The following is a 21820-nucleotide window of genomic DNA, read 5'->3' as shown; positions in this document are numbered from 1 at the left end:
TATTTAAATTCTGCATAATACTAACGGTGCCGGTAGCAGCGGCGGCGGCGGAGAGATCCCCCTGCTACTGATAAAACAACACACGGACGGTCGGTATTGATTTTTGTTTTTTTCTTTTGGAAAATAATTTTATTCTTGTGTCCGGCGCGTTAAAACGGCAAAAACCTATTTCTTCGTTTTTCATATTTCTGCCCCCATACCCTTCACTCCGCCAAGTGTATATTCGTATTGAATACAATAAGAATAATAATAATAATAATAATAATATAATGAATACGAGTATACGCGTCGTATAGTGTGTGTTAAACGATTTTTGTTGCCGGGAAAAAAAATCACGTGGTTGGTCGGTCGGCCGTCTTTCAGCGGCGGCGGTATGAGAAAGAAGTGTAGATCGAGCGAACTGACGAGTAAGCAAGATGATTTCAAGGAGTGCGAGAGAGAGATAGAGTGAGTGAGACAGAGAGAGAATGAGTGAGCGCCAGCGAACATTGTGCGAGCGGGGCGTTTGGTGCGCGGGCTGGCGGCAGTGGGGATTCTCGGTACGCGAGGCGGGCGCGCGGTCGGCCGGGTGGCGAGGGGAGGGAAGAGAGCAAAGACGCCGGCCGGCCGCTGCCGCCGCATGACATCCCTACCCTGCAGCCGCCGCGAAGCCACCCCACCACGCACGCACGCAGGAGAAAAAAAAGCGGCCGGCAGCGCGCGCGAACCCGGCAAACGCGCACAGCCACCCCGTTTCGTACCGGCAGTCGTTAGAAAATCGTTCGTGTCGTCAGTCTGTCGAGTTCACACACACGCTCACCACGCGCTCGCCGTACACTATCGAACACACCAAAATACATTAATAATTTACGATACGCCGCACGTTATTTTTTGATATTATATTACAAATTTACGATATTATAGTATATATATATAAAAAAAAAAAATAAACAAGTAATAGCGTTAAAACGTTGAATACAGATCGTAACGTTTTTCCTTAAACGTATCGCACTCATCAATTCTCTGTTGCTGCCGCTGTTGCTGCTGCTGCTGCTGCTGCTGCTTTCCCACTGGACTGCATAGGAATCAATTTTTACAGTATTTACACGTGAATTTTTTTATACTTTTTTTATACAACGGAACGTTATTTCCGTTTTGGGAAAACGCGCACATGTGACACTCGCCGTCATACGCGCAATTTTTACACGCTCGCTGCAGCATCACGAGTATACGAATTTAACGGAAAATACCGATTTTCGCCGACCGTATTACAAATTTTAAAAGAAGAAACGCTTATAACGAGTTAACGTAGAAATTTATTTTTCTAAAATCCGTCTTTTATCCAATTATTTCGTTTCGTCGAAAACAATTCGCCATGCCTGCTACGTTATTTTCGGACTTGGAATTCTCGGCCAACCAACACAACAACAAGATCATCGAAGACACGCGAGCCCTGCAAGTAGCCCTGGAACTCAGCATGTTGTACATGAACGGTGAACAGCGACAACAGAAAGCGGATTCCCCAATGTCCGGAGGCCCGTCCATGGACTCCTCGTCAATGGTACAGAACTATATTCCCAACGGATTTCCGGAAGAGCCAAGGAACAAAAAGAGCCAGAACATGACCGAATGCGTTCCGGTACCCAGTTCCGAACACGTGGCTGAAATCGTTGGAAGACAAGGTAATATATTATTCATTATTGTTTCTATTTTTAATCTTAACGTTCAAAGAATTGTCATGGTTCAACAACGTAAGCATTGCGTTACGTTACAATATGCTAATATCGCTTTTAAACAGCAATGAGTTGACCAACACGTGGGTTTATTTTCGGAACCGGTGGGGATCCCGGGTACCAGCTTATCGTATTCCGTAATACTAATACGGACGTGCGCGCGCGCGCGTCCGTGGTTTCCCGGGTATTTCGGTTACAATTTTGACCCATACTACCTGTTAGTTGATTTGCTCCATCTCTCCGAACAGATTTCGCTAACGAGCGATATCGACGAATCGACCATTATGATCGTGGGTTTAACAGTGAATTTCTTCATAAGTGTTTTACGATTATAATTAATCGAATTGCGCGCGAGTTGAGAATATCCGATCTATCGGCATCGGTAGCCCCTATGCAACACGACGGTGGTGGCAACGGTTGGTAAACCACCGCGCGCGCGCTCACGTAATAATAACGACGAAACCGGTCGTCAAGTTTCATTAAACAAAAGCGTCTGGCGGCAGCAGCAGCAGCTCGTTGTCGTTGCGCGTGTGTGTATGTGTTCGCGTTCCACACGGCGAGACAGCTGGCAGGAAACGGTCGGGGCGCCTCCTGTTCTGCTGCCGGGTAAAGACCTCGTGGTCTACAAGCGTGCACACACACAAACGCACGTTCTCTTTCTTGATACGACACAAACACTGTCATGTGCATTGGTAATGGCCAGGTTTGCGCGTGCGTCTGTATGTATGTGTGTGTGTGTGTGTCAGATGGCGTTCGAGTTTTTTCATGTTGTAACCTCGACGACGAACGATGACGGTTAGACTTCTCGCACAACCTTGAAACCGGTGGAAAGAAACTGAGGAGAAAAATGTATCAAAAAAAAAATAAGAAACTATCGAATTTTTTTTTCGATGTTTGTAAAAACGATTTTCCGAGATTTATTAATCTTTGTTGTTTCACTTTCCTGGACGAGAAATTGTTCGCCCCCCTCCCACGCACCAAGTACTATCGAATGCCAATTAGGGGGCCCCCGGACCGTTGACCCAATGCGCACCGGTGGTTACCAAGGCCACGGTCCTCGGCAAAACATTCGCCTTGTGCGCTCTGTATATACCATGCATGCATGCGTTTATTTTCGTGTAAAAACAACAGTCCAATAGAACACACTGCACGGACAAAGCGACAACGACTGTGGTCTGTCGAATTCCCGCCAAACGGACCGACAATATCACAATCGCCGTCGTCCCAAGGTTATTCTACGTACCGTAGTCGTGTGTTAACCACGTGGTCGTCTTTCACCGAACTAGTGTTGTTCAATATATATATATATGATTGTGTATCTTGCCGGCGACGACTTCAACATCCACTAGAAGATATCGAATCGTCGGATTTTTATATTTTCTGGTGTGTTGTATTATACGCGCCCGTTCCTCGGAATCAGGTGGTCGTGAAACGAGATGAAAAAAAAATTAGACCGTTTCCCCGACGGGTAAAGATAAAGCCAGCTGCCCACTGTGGGGTTGGACCACATTCGCTTGGGATCACAATGCTTTTTTGTTTGTGTGTATACATCCATACATAAAAGTATATATATATATAGTGTACCTGTTCCTTCTTTACCTGTTATAAACCGTGCGACCCGATCAGTGTTTGAACTGCGAACCTATGTACAACCTCTTCTTTACCACAGGAGAGTGAGAGAACCGTGTATTTTATACCCGAGTGTACAACAATACATTTTTTTCCCGTTTACAGGAATTTTTATTAATAAAAGAAATATAATCCTATGAATCTTCGTCATTTTTTCGTCAGATTACTGGTTTTTAAAAAAAAAAAAATGGTTGGGAAAAACACCACGCTTAAAGAAAAATAATAATTTATTCAAAATCAATCTACTACGATTTTATTGAACGAAAATAATATATTTTCTGTCCTTGGTCAAACATTTGGATCTTTACGATATAATATTTAATATGTGTGTATATTGAGATCGTAAAAAGTGGCACGTGTAATAATGTAAGGGGTCGTACACCCCACCACTAGCGAGTTTTTGTGTCCGCCGCCGCGTGTGCAAGACGAAATCGATATTGCAGTCTGGGCCGACCGTGTGCCCTCTCCGCCTACATGTACCGTGTAAATATAAATGCTAGGGTGTGTCAACCCTTTGGCGTGTAACGCTCTAGAATAATGAAACGCTCTGATAAAAACCACGATATTATTACACCTGTGTAATATATGAAATAGGCGTTGACCTTAGGAATTATCGTCTAAAAGTCTTGAAAAAGTTTATAGAACATTTTGCAATTGATTTTTGACCTCGTTTTGTTTTACATACGTGCTTCCCCGCTGCTTTATATCTTACATTAAATTCACGTGTGAATTTCACTCGTGAAAAAGTCGTAAATATTGAAGACTTGATTTTTCGACGCATATATGAACGAGCACTGGTTATTGCAGTAGTAAGCCTTTTTATAATAAATGTGTATACATTTATACAGGATTCTATCCTGAAAACATTTCGACCCCCGTCCTCCCACCTGGTCTCCTTCACAATCGTCTCGATACACCGACGGAGGTCGGAGGCTTGCGGGAGAAGATTACTTCTCTGGAAACGTTCAGCTACTTTCCCCTCTTTGCACACACGCGCACTACCACTTCCCCATGACAACGGATGTTGTTGCCTTGGATACCGACGTCGCGCCCCTCGGCGGCGGCAGCGGTACTTCGCCGGCGAAATCGAAGCTCACGTGTGCATGCGTTTCGCGCAGGGATCTCGCCACCGCCGCATTACCCTCCACCGTAAGCGAATTGATTTGTGTAGGCCATTCAACCCGACGCACAGACACCTACCCTCCGCTTTTTCGCCACCACCACTCGAATGCGGCGTGTTCACCGCGGGTACTATTGTTCGCTTTTATTCTCCACCCCAATCGACGGTAGAAACTTTGGATTTGAAAATATTAACGCATGTGTGTATACATTATATATATATATATAATATATGACGAATTCGTTTTCCGCCCTGCTACGCGTGTAGTTTCATTTTTGTCGTATAACGCAAAAACGTTTTAAACGTTTTCTCCGTTTACGCCCAGATTTTTCACCTGTGGGTTGAGCCGCAAAAGGGTTATTACATTTTTCTCCTTATCACAGTCAGATTTTCATATTTCCGTCGAAGATGGTATTATTATATGTATCTACGAAATCGGTACATACAACGTTATAGATAACAACGAATCGTAGGTAAACCGAGTCTTACACACAATTGCCCCCTTGGTTCGGTATCGTTAAAACTGCGTAGTATTGTATTACACATAATTATTATATCGGACGGAATAGGACACGTCTGGTTTTTAAAGAGAAAAGAAATGCTCGTCGAATTTCATTCCAAAAGTGGTTGGTTGGTGGGTGGGTGGCGTTACATACATAACACGCCGTGCTGACGATGGTGTCGGCAGCGGTGGTTCAAATAATTATATATTATTACGTTATATTATTAAATAATGCGTGCACAGCCGTCGTTTGGCAAGGTTGGAGACAAAGCATCGGTTGAACTGCCTCTATCAAGGTGAGCGGCGTCTGCTTTCCATGGGTTCCCGATAGACTGTTAAACGGCCCCTCCACCCCCGCCTTCCCGACTACATCGTTTCCACAAACACTTGCCGCCCGTCCATCCGCCGCAGCCACCGCTAGCACGGTCGTCTCAATAATGAACCTCATTCATTTTTCTAACGACCAAAGATGAATTCGATATCTTATAGAAATACTTGATTGTCTTGATTAATAAATGAAAGGGAGTGGGGGTGGTAAGAATAGTAAAATAAGAATTCGACTTATGTCAATATTATTGTTATTAATAACTATTAAAATAATTTATTATTCAATGAGGTCGGACAGTAAAACAGGGATTTTAATATTTTCGTTATTTAGGTTGCAAGATCAAGGCTCTGCGTGCCAAGACCAACACTTACATCAAAACTCCAGTGCGTGGCGAAGAACCGGTATTCGTAGTGACTGGACGTAAGGAAGATGTGACCAAGGCAAAGAAGGAAATACTATCGGCAGCTGAGCATTTTTCACAGATTAGAGCTTCGCGCAAGAACATGGCTGGAACTCTATCGCCACCAGGACCTCCAAGTGTTCCCGGACACGTCACAATCCAGGTATGTATTCAAGTTGTGTTAATTGATTCATTACATGAAAGTTAAGTCTAAATAAAAAAAAAACTAATGATCATTATTGTATCTTGTAGGTCAGAGTACCATACAGGGTTGTTGGTCTTGTAGTTGGACCCAAGGGTGCGACCATCAAACGTATTCAACACCAAACAGGAACATACATCGTTACTCCTTCCCGAGACAAGGAGCCTGTGTTTGATGTCACCGGCCTACCAGATAGTGTGGAAACAGCCAAACGTGAAATTGAAGCACATATTGCTCTACGCACTGGCAATGGCATGACTGATGAAGAAAATGGTGTTGCTCTAGCCGCCCTCTGCAAGGCTAATCCATTGGCTGGCCTTTTTGATCTTACAGACTCCATGGGACCAGCTATACTCTCCGGTAGTTCGGGTTGCAGCTCTGGTTCTGTAAGCTCTTGCGGTTCTGGTGTATCGGCACTTGGTGACTTGGGAAACATATGGTCAGATGAAGGTATTGGTGGTGAATCACCATCATTTGAGAACGTCGGTCTCTGGGGTTTCATGGGATCGTCCAGACCATCACCTGCAAGTTCGACATCTCCACCTCCATCAAAAAAGACTTGTTTAGTGTGTCACATGAGAGACATTGATGCTGCTCTTGTTCCCTGTGGTCACAACTTGTTTTGCTTGGATTGCGCATCAAGCGCTTGCGATTCCAATGGATTATCCCATTGTCCGGTATGTAAAATACCTGCGCGTCAAGCTATTCGCATTATCTCTTAAGCCAAGAAAAACATAAAGTACCATAATAAATCCCTTTTATTTAGTACCTAAATGATTCCTAAAAACCGATCCAAAATATTTAGTTTTAAAGTTAGTTTATAGTTAACACATTTATCGCTCTGTTAAGTGGAATGAAAAAAAAGGGATTCAATCGAAGGCTGATTGATTTAATTGACGAACATTACAAAACCAGTCATTTTTTTTAATTATTATTATTAAATTATTATTCTTTTTAAAGAATTTTTTTATTATTATCCATTTGGTTATTGTGTATTTTGTTGATAAAATATGTTATTTGTTTAGTTTTTTTTCTCAAAAATTGACCCGACGATCTCTATGAGAAGTCGTAACTAGAATGTTCTCGCCAGAAAACATGACATAATATTAATTTAGCCAGTGTTAGTGATTAATAATTTATTATCAACAAATATTTCTTGGAGTTTTTTTTTTTTTTTGTAGGTGTTAGATTTTTAAATACAATTACTGTAAACAAATGTTTAAAGTTTGTTTCGGTTTACTCACGACTGTGTAAGATTTTAATAATGTATACTGACATATCCCTTGTTAAGTTTTTTTTTACAAAAACAATTTAAAGAAAATTAACAGCACCTACCTCCAAATGGAATTAGGTGCTAAATTTAATTTTTTTTCTTCACAGTTTACATAAAGTTTTACAAATATATGTGAAATAAATTTATTATACATTAAAGGTATATAATATATTACTCTAAGCTTAACTTACATCCATATAAGCCATGGTCGTTTTATTATTATTTTCTTTCATTTTCTTTTTTTTACACAAATAAATAATTGAAAGATTTCTATATAATATATAAATATATATTTTATAAATTATTTTAAAAAATTGTTCCATTCCGAAGCGGCACATTTTAATAATATAGGTGTGGTGATCGGGCTGTGATTTAAACTGCCAATTTCCCTTTGACCTCGACACCCCACCATCAAAATACCTTGATTAAATTTAGATATTTTTTACTAGCTAATTAAAGCTCAATTTAACTTAAATACAATCATATAGTAGAGTAGATTTAAATTAAAGAAATAGGTTAAATATTAGCGCCTACGCCACTCGTCAAACAAAGACTGGATGAAAATTAGGAAAATAAAAGAAACTGTCATTTTTAATAATAATTAATTTAAAATCTATATGTGAGTGTGTATGTGGTGCGTCAAAGGCAATGCAACAATATAGACCTAAATTTTATATCTACTTATATATAATTTATAATTTTTATATTAAATTAAAATAATAAATATTTTATTATTATAAGTCCTAAAATTGCCAAATTTAAGAACCTTTAACATTAAAATGTGCCATTTCGTGTTAAATAATAAAAAAAAAAAAGATATTTTTTCCAAAATAAATTGTTTACATTTTGATATGTAGCATCATTAAAGTAATATTAAATATATTTATATATAAATATAATTAAATAAACCTTAATTTAATGTCTAAATACTTATTCTTATATATATATATTTATATATATATATTATATATTAAAATAATGTTGTGTAGTAATTTTGGTTTTTAGAGTGATTGAATAAAATGTTATATCGTAATTTAAATACTCTTAAGAAAATTTATTAATAAAAAAATCCAAAAAAAAGTTTTCGTTTTCTAGAGATATTATACTTAAACAAATTGTATATTTTTGTTATTTATTAAATATCCCCATAACCCCCTCCCCATCATTATTGCCCCTCCGATCCTCCACTGCATTGTTAAGTATGTAGGCTACTTAGTTAACTTTTTCTTTTTATTATTTTTATACTTTTTTATTTCATATATTTATCTGAAAAAAACTAAATAGTTATTTACATTTTAATTATTACATATTTTTATTATTTAGTTGTGATGTTTTATTTTTTAATAGTATTTGATGTTAATATTGATACTTAAAAAATATACCGGACTAGTATTATTTATTAGGATCTTTTGTTTACTTTTTGATATAAACATTGTTCAGGTTTATTTCTTAGTGCACATTTTTTTATTCATACTTTTTTATTTATTTATAAAATAAAAATCTTATTGCTTTTTATATTTTGTGTTCTTGTTTTTTTTTTCTCACTTTTTGGTTGTATATAATAATATTATGTGTTAAATATTGAAATACTGTGTTGTTAGGCCCAAAGAATATTTTTCTGCTATTTCAAAACAAAAATGTGGCTTCAATCTTCATACATTGCATTTAATACTTTTATTTCTAAAAAAAAAAAAATAAATAAAAAAAAATAAAAAAAATTAAGAATTATTTATTTAAAAATAATTTTATACATTTAAGAACTGTTTATAAATTTTAAAAACAGACCAGATTGATAATCATATACATAATTCAATTTATACATAATATAAAAGTTTTAAAAAAATTATATATATAATAAATTTTATACATACATTTATACTCAGCTTAAATTGTTTTTTTTTTTTTTATCTTTTTTGTGAGAATTTCATAAATTTCTTGTTATTAGCAAAATTTAGCATAAATATATTAAAACTAATAATATAGAAATATTATATAATATTATAAATGTAAATTAAAGTATGGCACATTCAAAGTGTGTTTGGTGGCCATTTCTGTTTAAGGTAATTTCTACTAAAAAGTTGCGTTAAGTATTAATATTTTAGACTAATCGAAATATATGGTTGTCAAGCTTATATCATTAGAGACAGGATTGATGAGGAATTGTTCTTTTTTTGAGTATGTTAAGATGCAGTTTTCATTATTATTTTTTGTTTTGGCCTGAATCCAAATCAGTATTATAAATGATATCTAATTGTACACAAGACTTTTTTTTTATAACTTAACAGTAAAATATATGTATCTTGTAATATTTATATTGTCTGAGTAACACCTAGATAGCTAATGTAATAATAATACTATTATAATATATCCTCCAATTTTTTTTTTTCGATCTCAATATTTTTACCTTGCATTATTATACTTGCAAACAACAAGGACTGATTATAAAGCAATAATGAAAGTATAATAATATAAATAAAGTAAAGATTTATTTTTATTTTTATTATTATTAAATGATACTAAGTAATTAAAAAAAAAATAATCAAACATCAAAAGTATATTATTATGATCCCTGTATTGTTCGAAGTGTAATTTATGTATTGAAAACTGCTCATCATCCTTATAATTAAATGAAAGTAAGTTGTATTTAGCGTTTAAAAATTATATAATTATGTTTTTTGTGTTTCTATTTATAATATTATATTATATTATAAAAAAAGTAACGAAGATTTGTAACTTGTATTATTATATAAAATCCTAAATAATTGTTTTTCAGTATAAAAAATATAATATATATATATAAAAAAAAAAAATGTATTTATTATTTTATCCTATCTTTACCCAAATAATATCTGACATTTCTTAAAGAACTGATCAGACATTGTACTTGAAATCTTGGTACACTAATTGCTATATCAAATTGTGTTATACTTTAAATGCTTACAAAAAGTAATAACATGATAATTATACTTTATTTACGTAATATGATTAAATTAAAAATATATGTGTAATATGAATAATATATATATATTAGAGCTCTTAAACAAGTGAATTTACGGAATTCACGTGTCGCGTGTTAAATCCAAAATAAAAACTTATAATCTTATTTTAATTGTGTACAAATATTTTATTAAAAATGCAAGTACTTAACACAAAATTATCATTATAAAAAACGGATTTCTCGTGACACGTGTATTGTATATATGTGAAGTGTAAGATTCAGTTTTTTAATATAAATAATGCATTTTAATAATTTGTTGAATATGTAATTTACAAATAAAAATTCGATGATAAACATATGAGAGGAATACTAAATATCCGGGAGTCTTCAATAATGTGGATAGTTCATTTTTCGAACAAACCAGTTGAACTAGTGAAATTTTAAGATCTAAGAACATACTACCATTAACGATTTTGTTCCCTTTTGTGTTACAGTTATTTAGGCAACTGTAACTATTTCAAATGCATTAATTCATTTTATTTATTATCTGCCAGCAAGAATTCTTTTCAGATAAAGTAATTATATTAACATGGGATCATTGGAAACGTAAAAATAATTTGCTAATAAAAATATTGGTATCAATTGGATGTCTGGTGTAGGAAAGAAAAATTACCAACAGTCCTGCTTATCATTATCAAGGCCGGCTTAAGGTATAGGCGAGCAGCTAGGAACCTGGTAAAATTTGATTTTGCCTAGTGCACTATTTTTGCTTGGGCCGGCCATGATCATTATTGTATTATTCTGTGCTAAGTGTACAATGCAGTATATAACAACATAGTTTTGTTGCTCTGTATAATTCATTAGTATTTACCATTTATAATAAAACATTGAACATAATGGAACATTAGTAATGATTTTGTATTCGGTATGATGACTGAGGCGTGCTTACACATAAATTCATAAAAATAGCCACACGACATGTTGTGGTTTATTGTTTAGGTACTGGCATGTTTTCGTCCATGTAAATATAACGTTGAAAACGACTGTTTTATCTCGTATAACTACTTGCTTTCTCTCTTGGGACACTATATTGCTAAGTCGGATAACATTTCAGAGTACCTACTCGACTTCAGTATTATACGTGTATATATGTATACTATAGTACTCTTATATTGAAGCCACGCTATAGATATAAATGGCACTATGGTTTGTTCGTCTCAGTTAAAAGCCATTGTACTAATTTTTTTTTCGCGAGCAGCATCCATATTTTTCTAAACCATCATTTTTTCATTATTTTATTCTCCATAAATAAACGAATGTCTAGTAGGTATCTATTTTTTTCCCCGTGATGACTAGATATTACATTCGTCATTGCATATAATAGTATTATTTATTTTTTGATGGCCCATAGTGTTTTTATAAAAGTGTAAATTGATCCGCCAACTACAAAAGGTTGAACTTGCGACATTTCAGTATTATACATAAACATGGGGTTGATATGTAATAAAATGTTTTTTAATTTAGTAACTATATGTAAAAAATTCATTAGCATAATTGCTAATGAATTTTTTACATATAGTTATTATTATCATTAGATAATAATACCGTAGTACACAATCTGTTTTTAATATAATATAGTATTAAAATAAATAACGGATTCGGGAATTATAACAAAACAAACTTATATTTTTGCATAGAATATAACGGGTCATCAATCTAATTGTTAGCTTTAGTTGGCATATGATTTTTAATCTGATATAATTTTTAATAATTTTAAAAATAAATGTTGTTTTAGTTCGCCGATTATATTAATAAAATAGGTTTATGGTTAAGTGGTCAATTATGCTTATTGCTCGTAAACAGTAGCGCCAAACCTATAATCCAAGAGGGGCGACCAGCACCTTTTTTTCAATTAACTATTTAATTTGTACGTTAGATTTTATTTTTGTAACATTTTTTTCTGATATTTCAAGGGGAGGGTAAGGTCCCAGGTGCGGACATTAACAGTGATCACAATCTAATGTTAATGGAAACAAACTTAAGCCTGAAAAGAAAGGAATCCAACGAAAATACAAAAAGAAAATGGTGCATGGATAAACTAAAGAATGAAGAAATAAGATGTGATTTCAATGAAGAATTAAATAATCTATTACAAGAAGCAAATAGCAATAAGAACCAGGATAATGACAAAGTCGAATGGGAAAAATTAAGGGATACGATGACAAAAGTAGCGGAAAAACATCTCAAATTCACTAAAGAAATGCCTACAAAACCATGGATAAACAACGAAATTATAGATCTTATTGAAAAACGAAAAAAATACAAAAACGCGTTTAGTGAAGAGGGAATGTCAGAATATAAAAATTATAGAAACTTGGTCAATAGAGAAGCAAAGAAAGCCAAAGAGGAATGGTTAAGCAATATATGCAAAGATAATGATTCCTGTCTAACAAAAGGCTTGAGTGATAAAGCGTACAAGAACATTAAACGATTTTTTAGAGAATACAAAGATAAAGCCACTATACTTAGAGGAATAGATGGTACGATAATTACTGAAGGGAAAAAAAAGTTAGAAGTATGGAAACAATATATTGAAAAGTTATATGGAAATGACAATATATATGCGGGACAATGGGCCATGGAAGAAGAAGATGCAGGACAGGAAAATATAGGACAACCCATTTTGAAAGAGGAATCGGAGACAGCACTAAATGAGTTGAAACACAACAAAGCTACAGGCATAGACAACATAAGTGGAGAAATGTTAAAAGCAATGGAAGGTCAAGGAAAGGAGATATTATATAAAATAATATATAATGCATATGAAAAAGGGCTAGTTCCCAAAGATTTCGAGAAGTGCCTAATGATACCATTACCGAAAAAAAAAAGAAGTCAGAAAAATGCGAAGACCATAGAACCATAAGTCTAATAACACATGCATCGAAAATATTAACAAAGATAATTCACAAAAGAATAGAAGCAAAAATAAGTGTCAATCTAGAGGAAGACCAATTTGGTTTCAGGAGGAATAGAGGAACCAGGGAGGCTATACTGTGCTTAAGAATGATCATGGAAAAGATGTATAGAGTAAACAAGCCTATGTATATAGCGTTCATTGACTTAGAAAAAGCATTCGGCAACGTCAATTGGGATATATTATTCAATATTATGAAAACCATAAATATCGATATTAAAGACAGAAGAATTATTCATAAGTTATACTTAAATGAAAAGGCTGTGATAACAGATAAAAGAAGCAAAGCATGGGAAGAAGCAAATATTGAAAAAGGAGTTAGACAAGGGTGTAACTTATCACCAACGCTATTTAATCTGTACATTGAAAACACTAAAGCAATTAAGGGAAGTAAAAATGGAGGAATTAAAATTAATGGTATGCTAGTACAAATGTTGCGCTTTGCAGACGACATAGCATTGATTGCGGAAAGTGAAGAAGCTTTAGGCAACATGTTAACAAAAATAAATGATAGCTGTAAAGAATACAAAATGAAAATAAATAAGAGCAAGACAAAAATATTAATATGCAATAAGCAGGAATTGCTTTCGAACATAACGATTGAAAATGAGAAGCTGGAAACTGTTCAATGTCTTACATATCTAGGAAGTAAAATAACACATGATGGAAGAAGCGAAATGGACATAAAGAGCAGAATAGCACAAGCAAAACAGGCATTTTACCAAAAGAAACACCTATTAACGGCAAACACTGTTAGCTTAAACACCAGGAAAAATCTTATAAAGAGTTTTGTATGGAGTATAGCCCTCTATGGGGCAGAAACATGGACGATACTAAAAGCGGAAAGAAAAAAGATTGAAGCATTTAAAACATGGTGTTGGAGAAGAGCACTGAAAATTTCTTGGACAGAGAAAGTTAAAAATGAGGAAGTATACCTAAGAATGAACGAACAAAAAGCAATATGGACGACAATCAAAGAAAGGAGGAAAAAATGGATAGGACATATTATGAGAAATAATGAATGGATAACGACAATAATAGAAGGAAAAGCTGGAAGAGGTAGACCAAGAACACCATTTATGAAACAGATCATAGACGATATAGGGGAAACCAACTATAAGGAACTAAAAGTAGCTGTAATGGATAGGGATAAGTGGAGAGCCATCAAAGTCATTTAACCAATCTAAAGATTGAAAAAAAAAGGTAGAATTACAATATATTAGTATTTTAATTTTATTTCAAATGTAATTATTTAAATTATGTTATTTGAATTTCTTTTTTTATATTAACAAAAGTATTGTTATCATAATCATGTATTCATGACCATTTTTGTAACCATATTATGATATAATTACTTATATAACCGTGAAAAACTTAGTACATTTTTTCAAAAATATTAAATAGTATGCTTTTGTTTTAGTTTTATTCCTTATTAGGCTGAAAACTTAAATAAGGAGTGAAATGGGCCGAAATAGACTAAAAGGCTTGCCGCTTCTGAATTTACACATACCGAGTATACAAATAAAATAATAAACTACTTTGTTAATAAAAAATGATGTAAATATTATGTTGTACAATTTAAAAAATTAAAAATTGTATCGGTATTATGTTGACTGTGATGATTATCAAACATTTTGGGAGTTAAGGCCCCCCTTCCAATCTTCATCCATGAAATTATTGGTGCTTTTTAGAAGTCTCTTTCATAACAACAGATTCCGGTATCTTCAGCAGTGCGTCGAATCGATACGACAAAACCATTGAATAGAATGGTGCGCCGGAAATCTTAGTGAACGCTCGAGAGTCGAAACGCATTATCACGGGAGTAGTTAAGATTTATTATTTCAGACAGATTCGTTCGGGATAGAATTATATTGTGCTGCGGGACCGGATGGGGTAAGAATGCGGTCAAAACAAAACCATACGAGATATACAGATAAGTGGGAGGTGTATATAATGTACACCCGTGTAGGTATCCGAATCGGTTCAAAAACGTCCGAATCGTTAAAAGGGTACATTCGAATTGGTTTACAGAATATTTCAAATAACCGTCTACATAATGTTATCGTTATGTATAATTTATCGTGCGGGTATTATTGTGTTTTCAAAATAAGCCATAATGTAAATTTATATTTTATTAGTTTATCAAACATTGTTATTGGTATCTTATTTTGTCAAAATTAACATTTACAACAAATATTAGTTACGCATTTGTAATGTTCGTCCAATTTCAGAAGGAAATTAATTTATAAAGTGATAAATATTGTTTAGATTGTATCGAAACAAGTTTTCGATCGGAAACCGATTCGGATGCCGATTTTTAGGCACGGGATCCCAATGGCGCACACAGGATTTTTTTTCGGGGGGGGGGAGTCAAGGTAAAAATATAAAACATTTTATAATTAACAAAATTATGCAAATCCTTAATATAATTTGACTTAAATAAAAGCATTGATTATAGAATAGACTATTCTATAATCAATGATACTAGGTATTCAATACTAGCTCTTCATATTTCAAACTTGTAAAATTTGTAAATTTTAACCTAGATATCGGAGAAAATTTCGGGGAGCGGTTATAACCTCTTACACCCCTGCGTGCGCCACTGCATGATCCAATGCGGACGTAGTCGCATGCAGCTCTCTCTCTATTGTTTCAATCCGTAGATTGGTTTGCAGCCATCTTCCAGTCTTCTGTCTTATCCGCCTTCCTTTTCATTTTCACATATGAGTCACATCCTTGGTCCTTTATTATCTATTGAATGAATTCCAATCTTGGTCTAGTAGTAACATGCAGCTACTACTAGGTATATAAATTCTCAGTATGACATTCATAAACAATAATGCTGATTTGTATTTGGCCGTAATGCCGAGCGCTAGAAAACAGACGTGGGAGGTACGTGTACGCGCTGCGAGGTTGTTACTAAACAACGTGCAATGGAAACCGTCGACCGTGTTTTTCCTGGTAATGGGACAATTTTCAATTAAAATTACGTAATAACTGAACATTTTACAAAAATAAAAAACATACACCACAGTTAATAAAATACAACGAAAAATAATTTAACTAGACGTATATGATTTTCCATATAGAAAAAAAATGAATTCATTGCTCGCAGTACATACCGCCACTTTATACACCGTTGAATGTTTTTCAACATAAAATATCATATCCAGATATTTTTATCGCTCTTGATCAAGATACGACTTGTTCAAAATCAGTGATGCAACCAGGATTTATTTTCGAGGGAAGAAGGGGAGGAGTTATACATTGGATAAAAAATTAAATTTTGGTGTTTAGTGGGGATAATGGGGTAAGATTAAGTTAGGTGTAGGAGTGAAATCGTTAAATTGTTTGATTAGTTTTTATATAAAACGCATATTGGAAACAATTTACACTCATATTAAATATTTATTTCGAGGGAGGGGACGGGGAATGTTTTGTGCGAGAGCAGGCGAAGGTAATTTAAAATACAAAAACGTTGACTTTGTTTTGTTAATTAAGAAATAATAAAGGAAATTATGACTCTTGGAAATAATTATTAATACAGCCCGCACGAAGGCACGGAACACTAAAATGTTAGAGGTATGCAAACTTTGTCCACTGAAAACGACTAAAAAAATTATAAGCTGATCACGTTTAAAACTGTAGGTTATTTGAACGCCATTTCATAATTGATTCATTTTGTAATCTGACTATTAATATTTTAACTCGTGTTAGTACTGTAAGAACTAACCTCATTTTCTTCCAAATATGTGTATTTTAAAACATGACCCGTTATGAATGTTCTATTTTGCACATTTAACCTATTATGTTTATCAATTTTAAATGTTTAAAAATTATGTTTTAATTATAATAAATTAAGCATATATTATGTTTATGTATTAGATAAAACGTATAAAGAAAAAACTGGGTTATACTGTCGAAAATGGGCCGATGAAAAATATTACTATTAACGCTATTAAACATGTACATTATACATACATACAAATAAAAGTATATAAATACTATAATACTGATATTTTTATTTAAATCTAGCATAAGTATAATTATTATTGTATGACTGAACAGTGGGGAAGTCCACTTTATTCTCACATCATCGCGCTAACCACCGCCAAATGGTGTTTATCTTGGAATTCGGGTTTCGAGTATTATTGTTGTGCGTATTGACCCGCTGCTGCAGCTGTCATCAACTAATATAAATAATAATTATTATTATTGAACAAAGGACGTTACACTGTAACGGTTACAGTAAGATATTTTCAACTAGGCAATAGACTACTCGACACTAGTTTCTATACGTCATTCAGTTTTTGGCTTTCTGTTGTCACTAGTAAATTGTACACTAGTAAAAATATATAACAATAACGTACCAATCTATTTGGATTCTGGAGTTTAGACAAGTAGGCACATTTTCGTATTATAATTTACACTATAAACTGATACACATCAAAATCATAATTATTTATGTAAATGATGTGATATTTTGACTATACGCAAGACGCAACGCGTTTATTGACCAACGCCATGTTACGCATATTAACACGGCTGCCGCGTATATAATAATATATGATAAGTGTTTGAAAATTGTATGAAATATTTTAGAATTTTAATAAAATTTGGTTTATTTTTTAAGAGGTTCTAAAGCGATTAGATTTTTCATACATTTAGATTTTAGACTAATAAGCTGGCGAAAAATAAACTTACTTCTATTAGTCCAATTTTAATTTTGAAAAATAGTTTTCACTCGTCAGCTTATTTTCTATGTTTTGTAGGAAACTTTTTCATTGTTTGTCTTGTTGGCACTTTAAAGTGCATGTGAATTTTGAGAAATTAAGTAAAGTGATGGGGAACCGTATTACATACATTATTCAATATGTCCAAAATCTGTTTCCTACCAAACATAGAATAAAAGTATAGCTAAGGCCAATATATAGGTCAGAGTTCTATGTTTTTGTGAAATATTTCAAACATTAAACGCTATATATGATAATATATTCTAGATAACTATGCTTCAAAACAAATTAAAAAGAAAAGGAGGAGCAGAAAAGAACAGAAATAAAAAACGAAAAGAGTTATTAGAAGAGAGCAAAGCATGTTTAAGATTGGATAGTATGTTTAAGAATGTCGAAAAAAAGGATAATGTAGTTTTAGTAAATCAGTATTCGGATACTGAAAAAAAGGATAGTGCAATTTTAACAATTCATTCTTCGGTTATTGAAATTAAAAATTATAAATCTCAACCTGAATTACTAATTAACAATATCCCCAATAACTTCATAATTAACTATGAAGAAAATTATTTGGCTAAAGAAAATAAGAAACAAGATAATATTTTAGATGAAGACGAAATAAGAAAAGATAATTTTGACATTGATTTTAAACATACTATAAATAAACCTGACGCCTTTGATTATTTTAAAAAGCCAAAGTATCAAAATATTGAGGACTTCTTCGAATTTCATCCTTGTCAACCAAAATACAATATTCCCTTCAATCCCCAAAAAGCTTATTTTTCAGCAAATAATAAACGTATATGGTTATCTTATTCTACAGAATTAAAAAAAATATTTTGCACGATTTGCATTGTTTATGGGAAAAAAGGAGAGTAAAATACTTTTGTTGAAGGTTCTTCTGATTGGCAACATATTTATTTGAGAATCGGAGAGCACGAAAACTCCGCTCACCATAGAGATTGTGTCAATAGTCATTTTATGACAAAAGAAGATAAAGATATTAAGAAAATGATTATTTACGGTTGCACAGATGTCAGAGGGCAACAAATTGAAAGACGTAGAAATATTGTTGAAAGAATTATTGATGTTGTAAAACTCATTGGAAAATGTGGTTTGGCATATAGAGGAAAAAGAAACGAGGCTGCATACACATTAAATAATCCAAACATCGATCATGGTAACTTTTTAGAGATAATTTTGTTTTTAAGTAAATATGACTCCCTTTTAAAATCATATCTTCATGAAATAATAGTTAAGAGTGAAAAGATCAAAGACAAAGACAGTAAACAAGGTGGTGGATTAATAACATTTTTATCCAAAAATACTTTTAACAACATCTTAGAAGTATGTTCCGATCTTATAACTGAAACAATTGTGTCAGAAATAAAAAAATCAAGAATGTATTCTATACAAATAGACACGACGCAGGATGTCAGTGTGTCAGACCAGTGTTCTATAATCATAAGATACGTAAATGATAAAATTTATGAACGTATTATAGGATTTAAAAAATGTACAACAACAACTGGTCAAGCATTTGCAGATTTAGTAGTTCAAACATTGCAATCAAAAGGTATTTCACTAAATAATTGTATTGGGAATTCAACCGATGGGGCCAGTAATATGCAGGGACAATACTCAGGATTCGCTAAAAAGATGGAAGATTTAGCTCCTAATCAAGTGCACGTATGGTGTGTGGGACATATTCTAAATTTAGTATTGCAAGATGTCACTAGTAGCGAAATTCATGTTGCAAACTTATTTGAACTACTCAATAGCACAGCTAGTTTCATTCGACGATCATATGTACGTATGGATCGTTGGAATGATATAGTTACTAAAATGAAACTCAATTTAATTGGAGAAACGAAATGGTGGGCGAAGGAAGTAGCACTCAAACAAATTTTTGGACTATTCGACACTAAAAATTTTAATGGTATACTATTTAAAAACTTAATCCAAGTAATGAAAACAATTAAAGATTCGGTACAAAATGACTCGGAATCTAGAACTAAAGCGTCAGGATTCATAGAAAACTTCATAAAATATATAATAATATATATTATATATTATAATATATATATATATATATATAATTTTAACAGCAATAGTGTTCCTTAAAATATTTAGTATTACAAGACCTTTATCTAAATATCTTCAGAGTAATAATTGTGACATATTACAAGCATGCAATATGATTAAAAAATCTGAAGTTCAATTACAGCAAGTAGAATTTTCTGAAATTCATGAAAAAACCAATATATTTATAGAACATATGAATGATGAACTTGATGAAATTGATATTGTTATTGAAAGTGAATTTCCAAATAAAAGACGTCGAGTTCCCAAATTGATGAATATAGAATAGGCACATTTCAAATTATCATGGACACAATTATCAATAAAATAAAAGTAAGGTATGGAAGTTTATCTCGAGAAATTTGTGCAGATATTTCTTGTTTAGATCCAAAAAACCTTGAAGATATAAAAAATGTGGACTTCCAGAAAATGCAATGAAAAAAATTAGTGAAAAATTGAATTTTATAAATCCAAATATAACTCAAGCTTCACTAAAAGAGGAATTTCTTGACTTTATACACAAATTTGACTCTTTAAAACAAAATATAAGTTTTAGTTATGTAAACGAGGATGAAGATTTAGATGACTATAATTTAGACGAAAAAGAATATCTAATTAGTGAAAATGCCTGTAACAAGTGCTCAAATTGTATTCATTGCTGTTATATTATTTTGTTGAGATATTCTTTATATTGTTCAGCCTATCCTTCATTATTCTTGGCTTATAAGTATATACTAACTTTGTCTGTATCACAAGTTTCTTGCGAACGATCATTTTCTAAGCTCAAATACATCAAAAACAGGTTGCGTAGTACACTATCATCTTCACACATGGAACAACTTATGATTATATGCACAGAAAAAGATATAATAAACCAACTTGAAAATAAAAGAATTATTGACAAATTTGCATCTCAAAATAAACTACTCAAGACACTATTAATCTTATAATGTATTATATTTATCTTATAAATACAAAATAAATATAAATATTATATTACATACTTGTTTATTTATATTATTCATTAAAAGTTTAAAAATATTATACATGCCTAGTGGTATTTATTGATAAATGTATACATGTTTAAAGAGTTAGTTACTTTTTTTTTCACCAGCACAACCAGAATAATATAAGTGAATTTGTCAAGGTACCTTGTACAGCTATACATTTATAATTATTGCATTAAGAATTATTATAAAATAATCTAATATAATATAGTATAAAAGTGGTATGGTAAAAAAATATAATATTACTACTTTAATACAGTGATGTAGTAAAGTAACAAAAAATTTAGTTGTAACTTTTAATAGTGTAATATTAAATTCATGTTATTCCAACCAACAAATGGGGGGGGGGGGGATTGGTCCTGATCATAGTCCTAAAGACCATTTCACACGAGTCACTTTGTGTGTTGCCACAGAAATGTATATTGGCGCCACGCTAATAACATGGTTTTCACACGGTGGTAATAATTTTTATTCTTTTAGCGCATATGATTATGTGGTTGTTTTGGAAATAAATACATTGTAATGTTCTTTATCAGGGCGATACAGTTAACCAGGTAACATAATATAATTTATATACTCCGAGGAACATTTCTAGAAATACCGCAATTTTCTAAGAGCTACCACACTTGAGGCACTTCATTTTTATTATTTGACAGAACGTATTTTAAGATAGTTCTTTAAAATATTGTTCTTCTACTTTTTGTAAAAGAGATAGTTTTAATATTACCTAATTTTTTTGTTTTGGACATGGTAATATATATAAAAACACACTTATATGATTATACAAGTACAACCGTTCTAAACAGGGGCGTGCTCAGCGTTTTCTAATGGGGGGGATAAACTGTATCTTGTTTTGTTTATTGTCATATACACAAAATGTTCTTATATAAGAAAATGCATAAAAAAAAGTTCATGGGGGGGAT

General features: G+C 32.8%; 2 protein-coding genes across 2 annotated transcripts; both read left to right on the top strand.

Annotated features, from left to right (window-relative positions):
- The first annotated feature begins 732 nt into the window (after positions 1-732).
- On the top strand, positions 733-7244 carry LOC112686760 (RNA-binding protein MEX3B). The gene is made up of 3 exons (XM_025559178.1): positions 733-1661; positions 5622-5854; positions 5944-7244. Exons 1-3 carry the CDS (start codon positions 1355-1357, stop codon positions 6613-6615), a joined length of 1212 nt encoding a protein of 403 aa, XP_025414963.1. The 5' UTR covers positions 733-1354; the 3' UTR covers positions 6616-7244.
- An 8654-nt stretch (positions 7245-15898) lies between these two features.
- On the top strand, positions 15899-20840 carry LOC112686764 (zinc finger MYM-type protein 6-like). Its single transcript, XM_025559182.1, has 8 exons — positions 15899-15970; positions 18079-18187; positions 18704-18988; positions 19064-19246; positions 19313-19747; positions 19917-20126; positions 20317-20520; positions 20590-20840. Exons 1-8 carry the CDS (start codon positions 15899-15901, stop codon positions 20838-20840), a joined length of 1749 nt encoding a protein of 582 aa, XP_025414967.1.
- Positions 20841-21820: the final 980 nt, after the last annotated feature.

This window comes from Sipha flava, unplaced genomic scaffold (genome assembly GCF_003268045.1).
Source record: "Sipha flava isolate LNK unplaced genomic scaffold, YSA_version1 324_pilon_pilon, whole genome shotgun sequence".
In the NCBI taxonomy this organism is placed as follows: Eukaryota; Metazoa; Arthropoda; class Insecta; order Hemiptera; family Aphididae; genus Sipha; species Sipha flava.
Note: the sequence above shows the minus strand (reverse complement) of the source record. Positions and strands in the feature narration are given on the sequence as shown.

What these genes read in the sequence shown, in the direction of transcription:
- LOC112686764 (XM_025559182.1), top strand. Translation starts at nt 15,899, where the DNA reads ATGACATTCATAAACAATAATGCTGATTTGTATTTGGCCGTAATGCCG. An exon ending in AATTGATATTGTTATTGAAA is followed by an intron (nt 20,127 to 20,316) that starts GTGAATTTCCAA and finishes GTGGACTTCCAG; the next exon opens with AAAATGCAATGAAAAAAATT. An exon ending in TCTAATTAGTGAAAATGCCT is followed by an intron (nt 20,521 to 20,589) that starts GTAACAAGTGCT and finishes TATATTGTTCAG; the next exon opens with CCTATCCTTCATTATTCTTG.
- LOC112686760 (XM_025559178.1), top strand. Translation starts at nt 1,355, where the DNA reads ATGCCTGCTACGTTATTTTCGGACTTGGAATTCTCGGCCAACCAACAC. An exon ending in TGAAATCGTTGGAAGACAAG is followed by an intron (nt 1,662 to 5,621) that starts GTAATATATTAT and finishes TTCGTTATTTAG; the next exon opens with GTTGCAAGATCAAGGCTCTG. An exon ending in CCGGACACGTCACAATCCAG is followed by an intron (nt 5,855 to 5,943) that starts GTATGTATTCAA and finishes TGTATCTTGTAG; the next exon opens with GTCAGAGTACCATACAGGGT.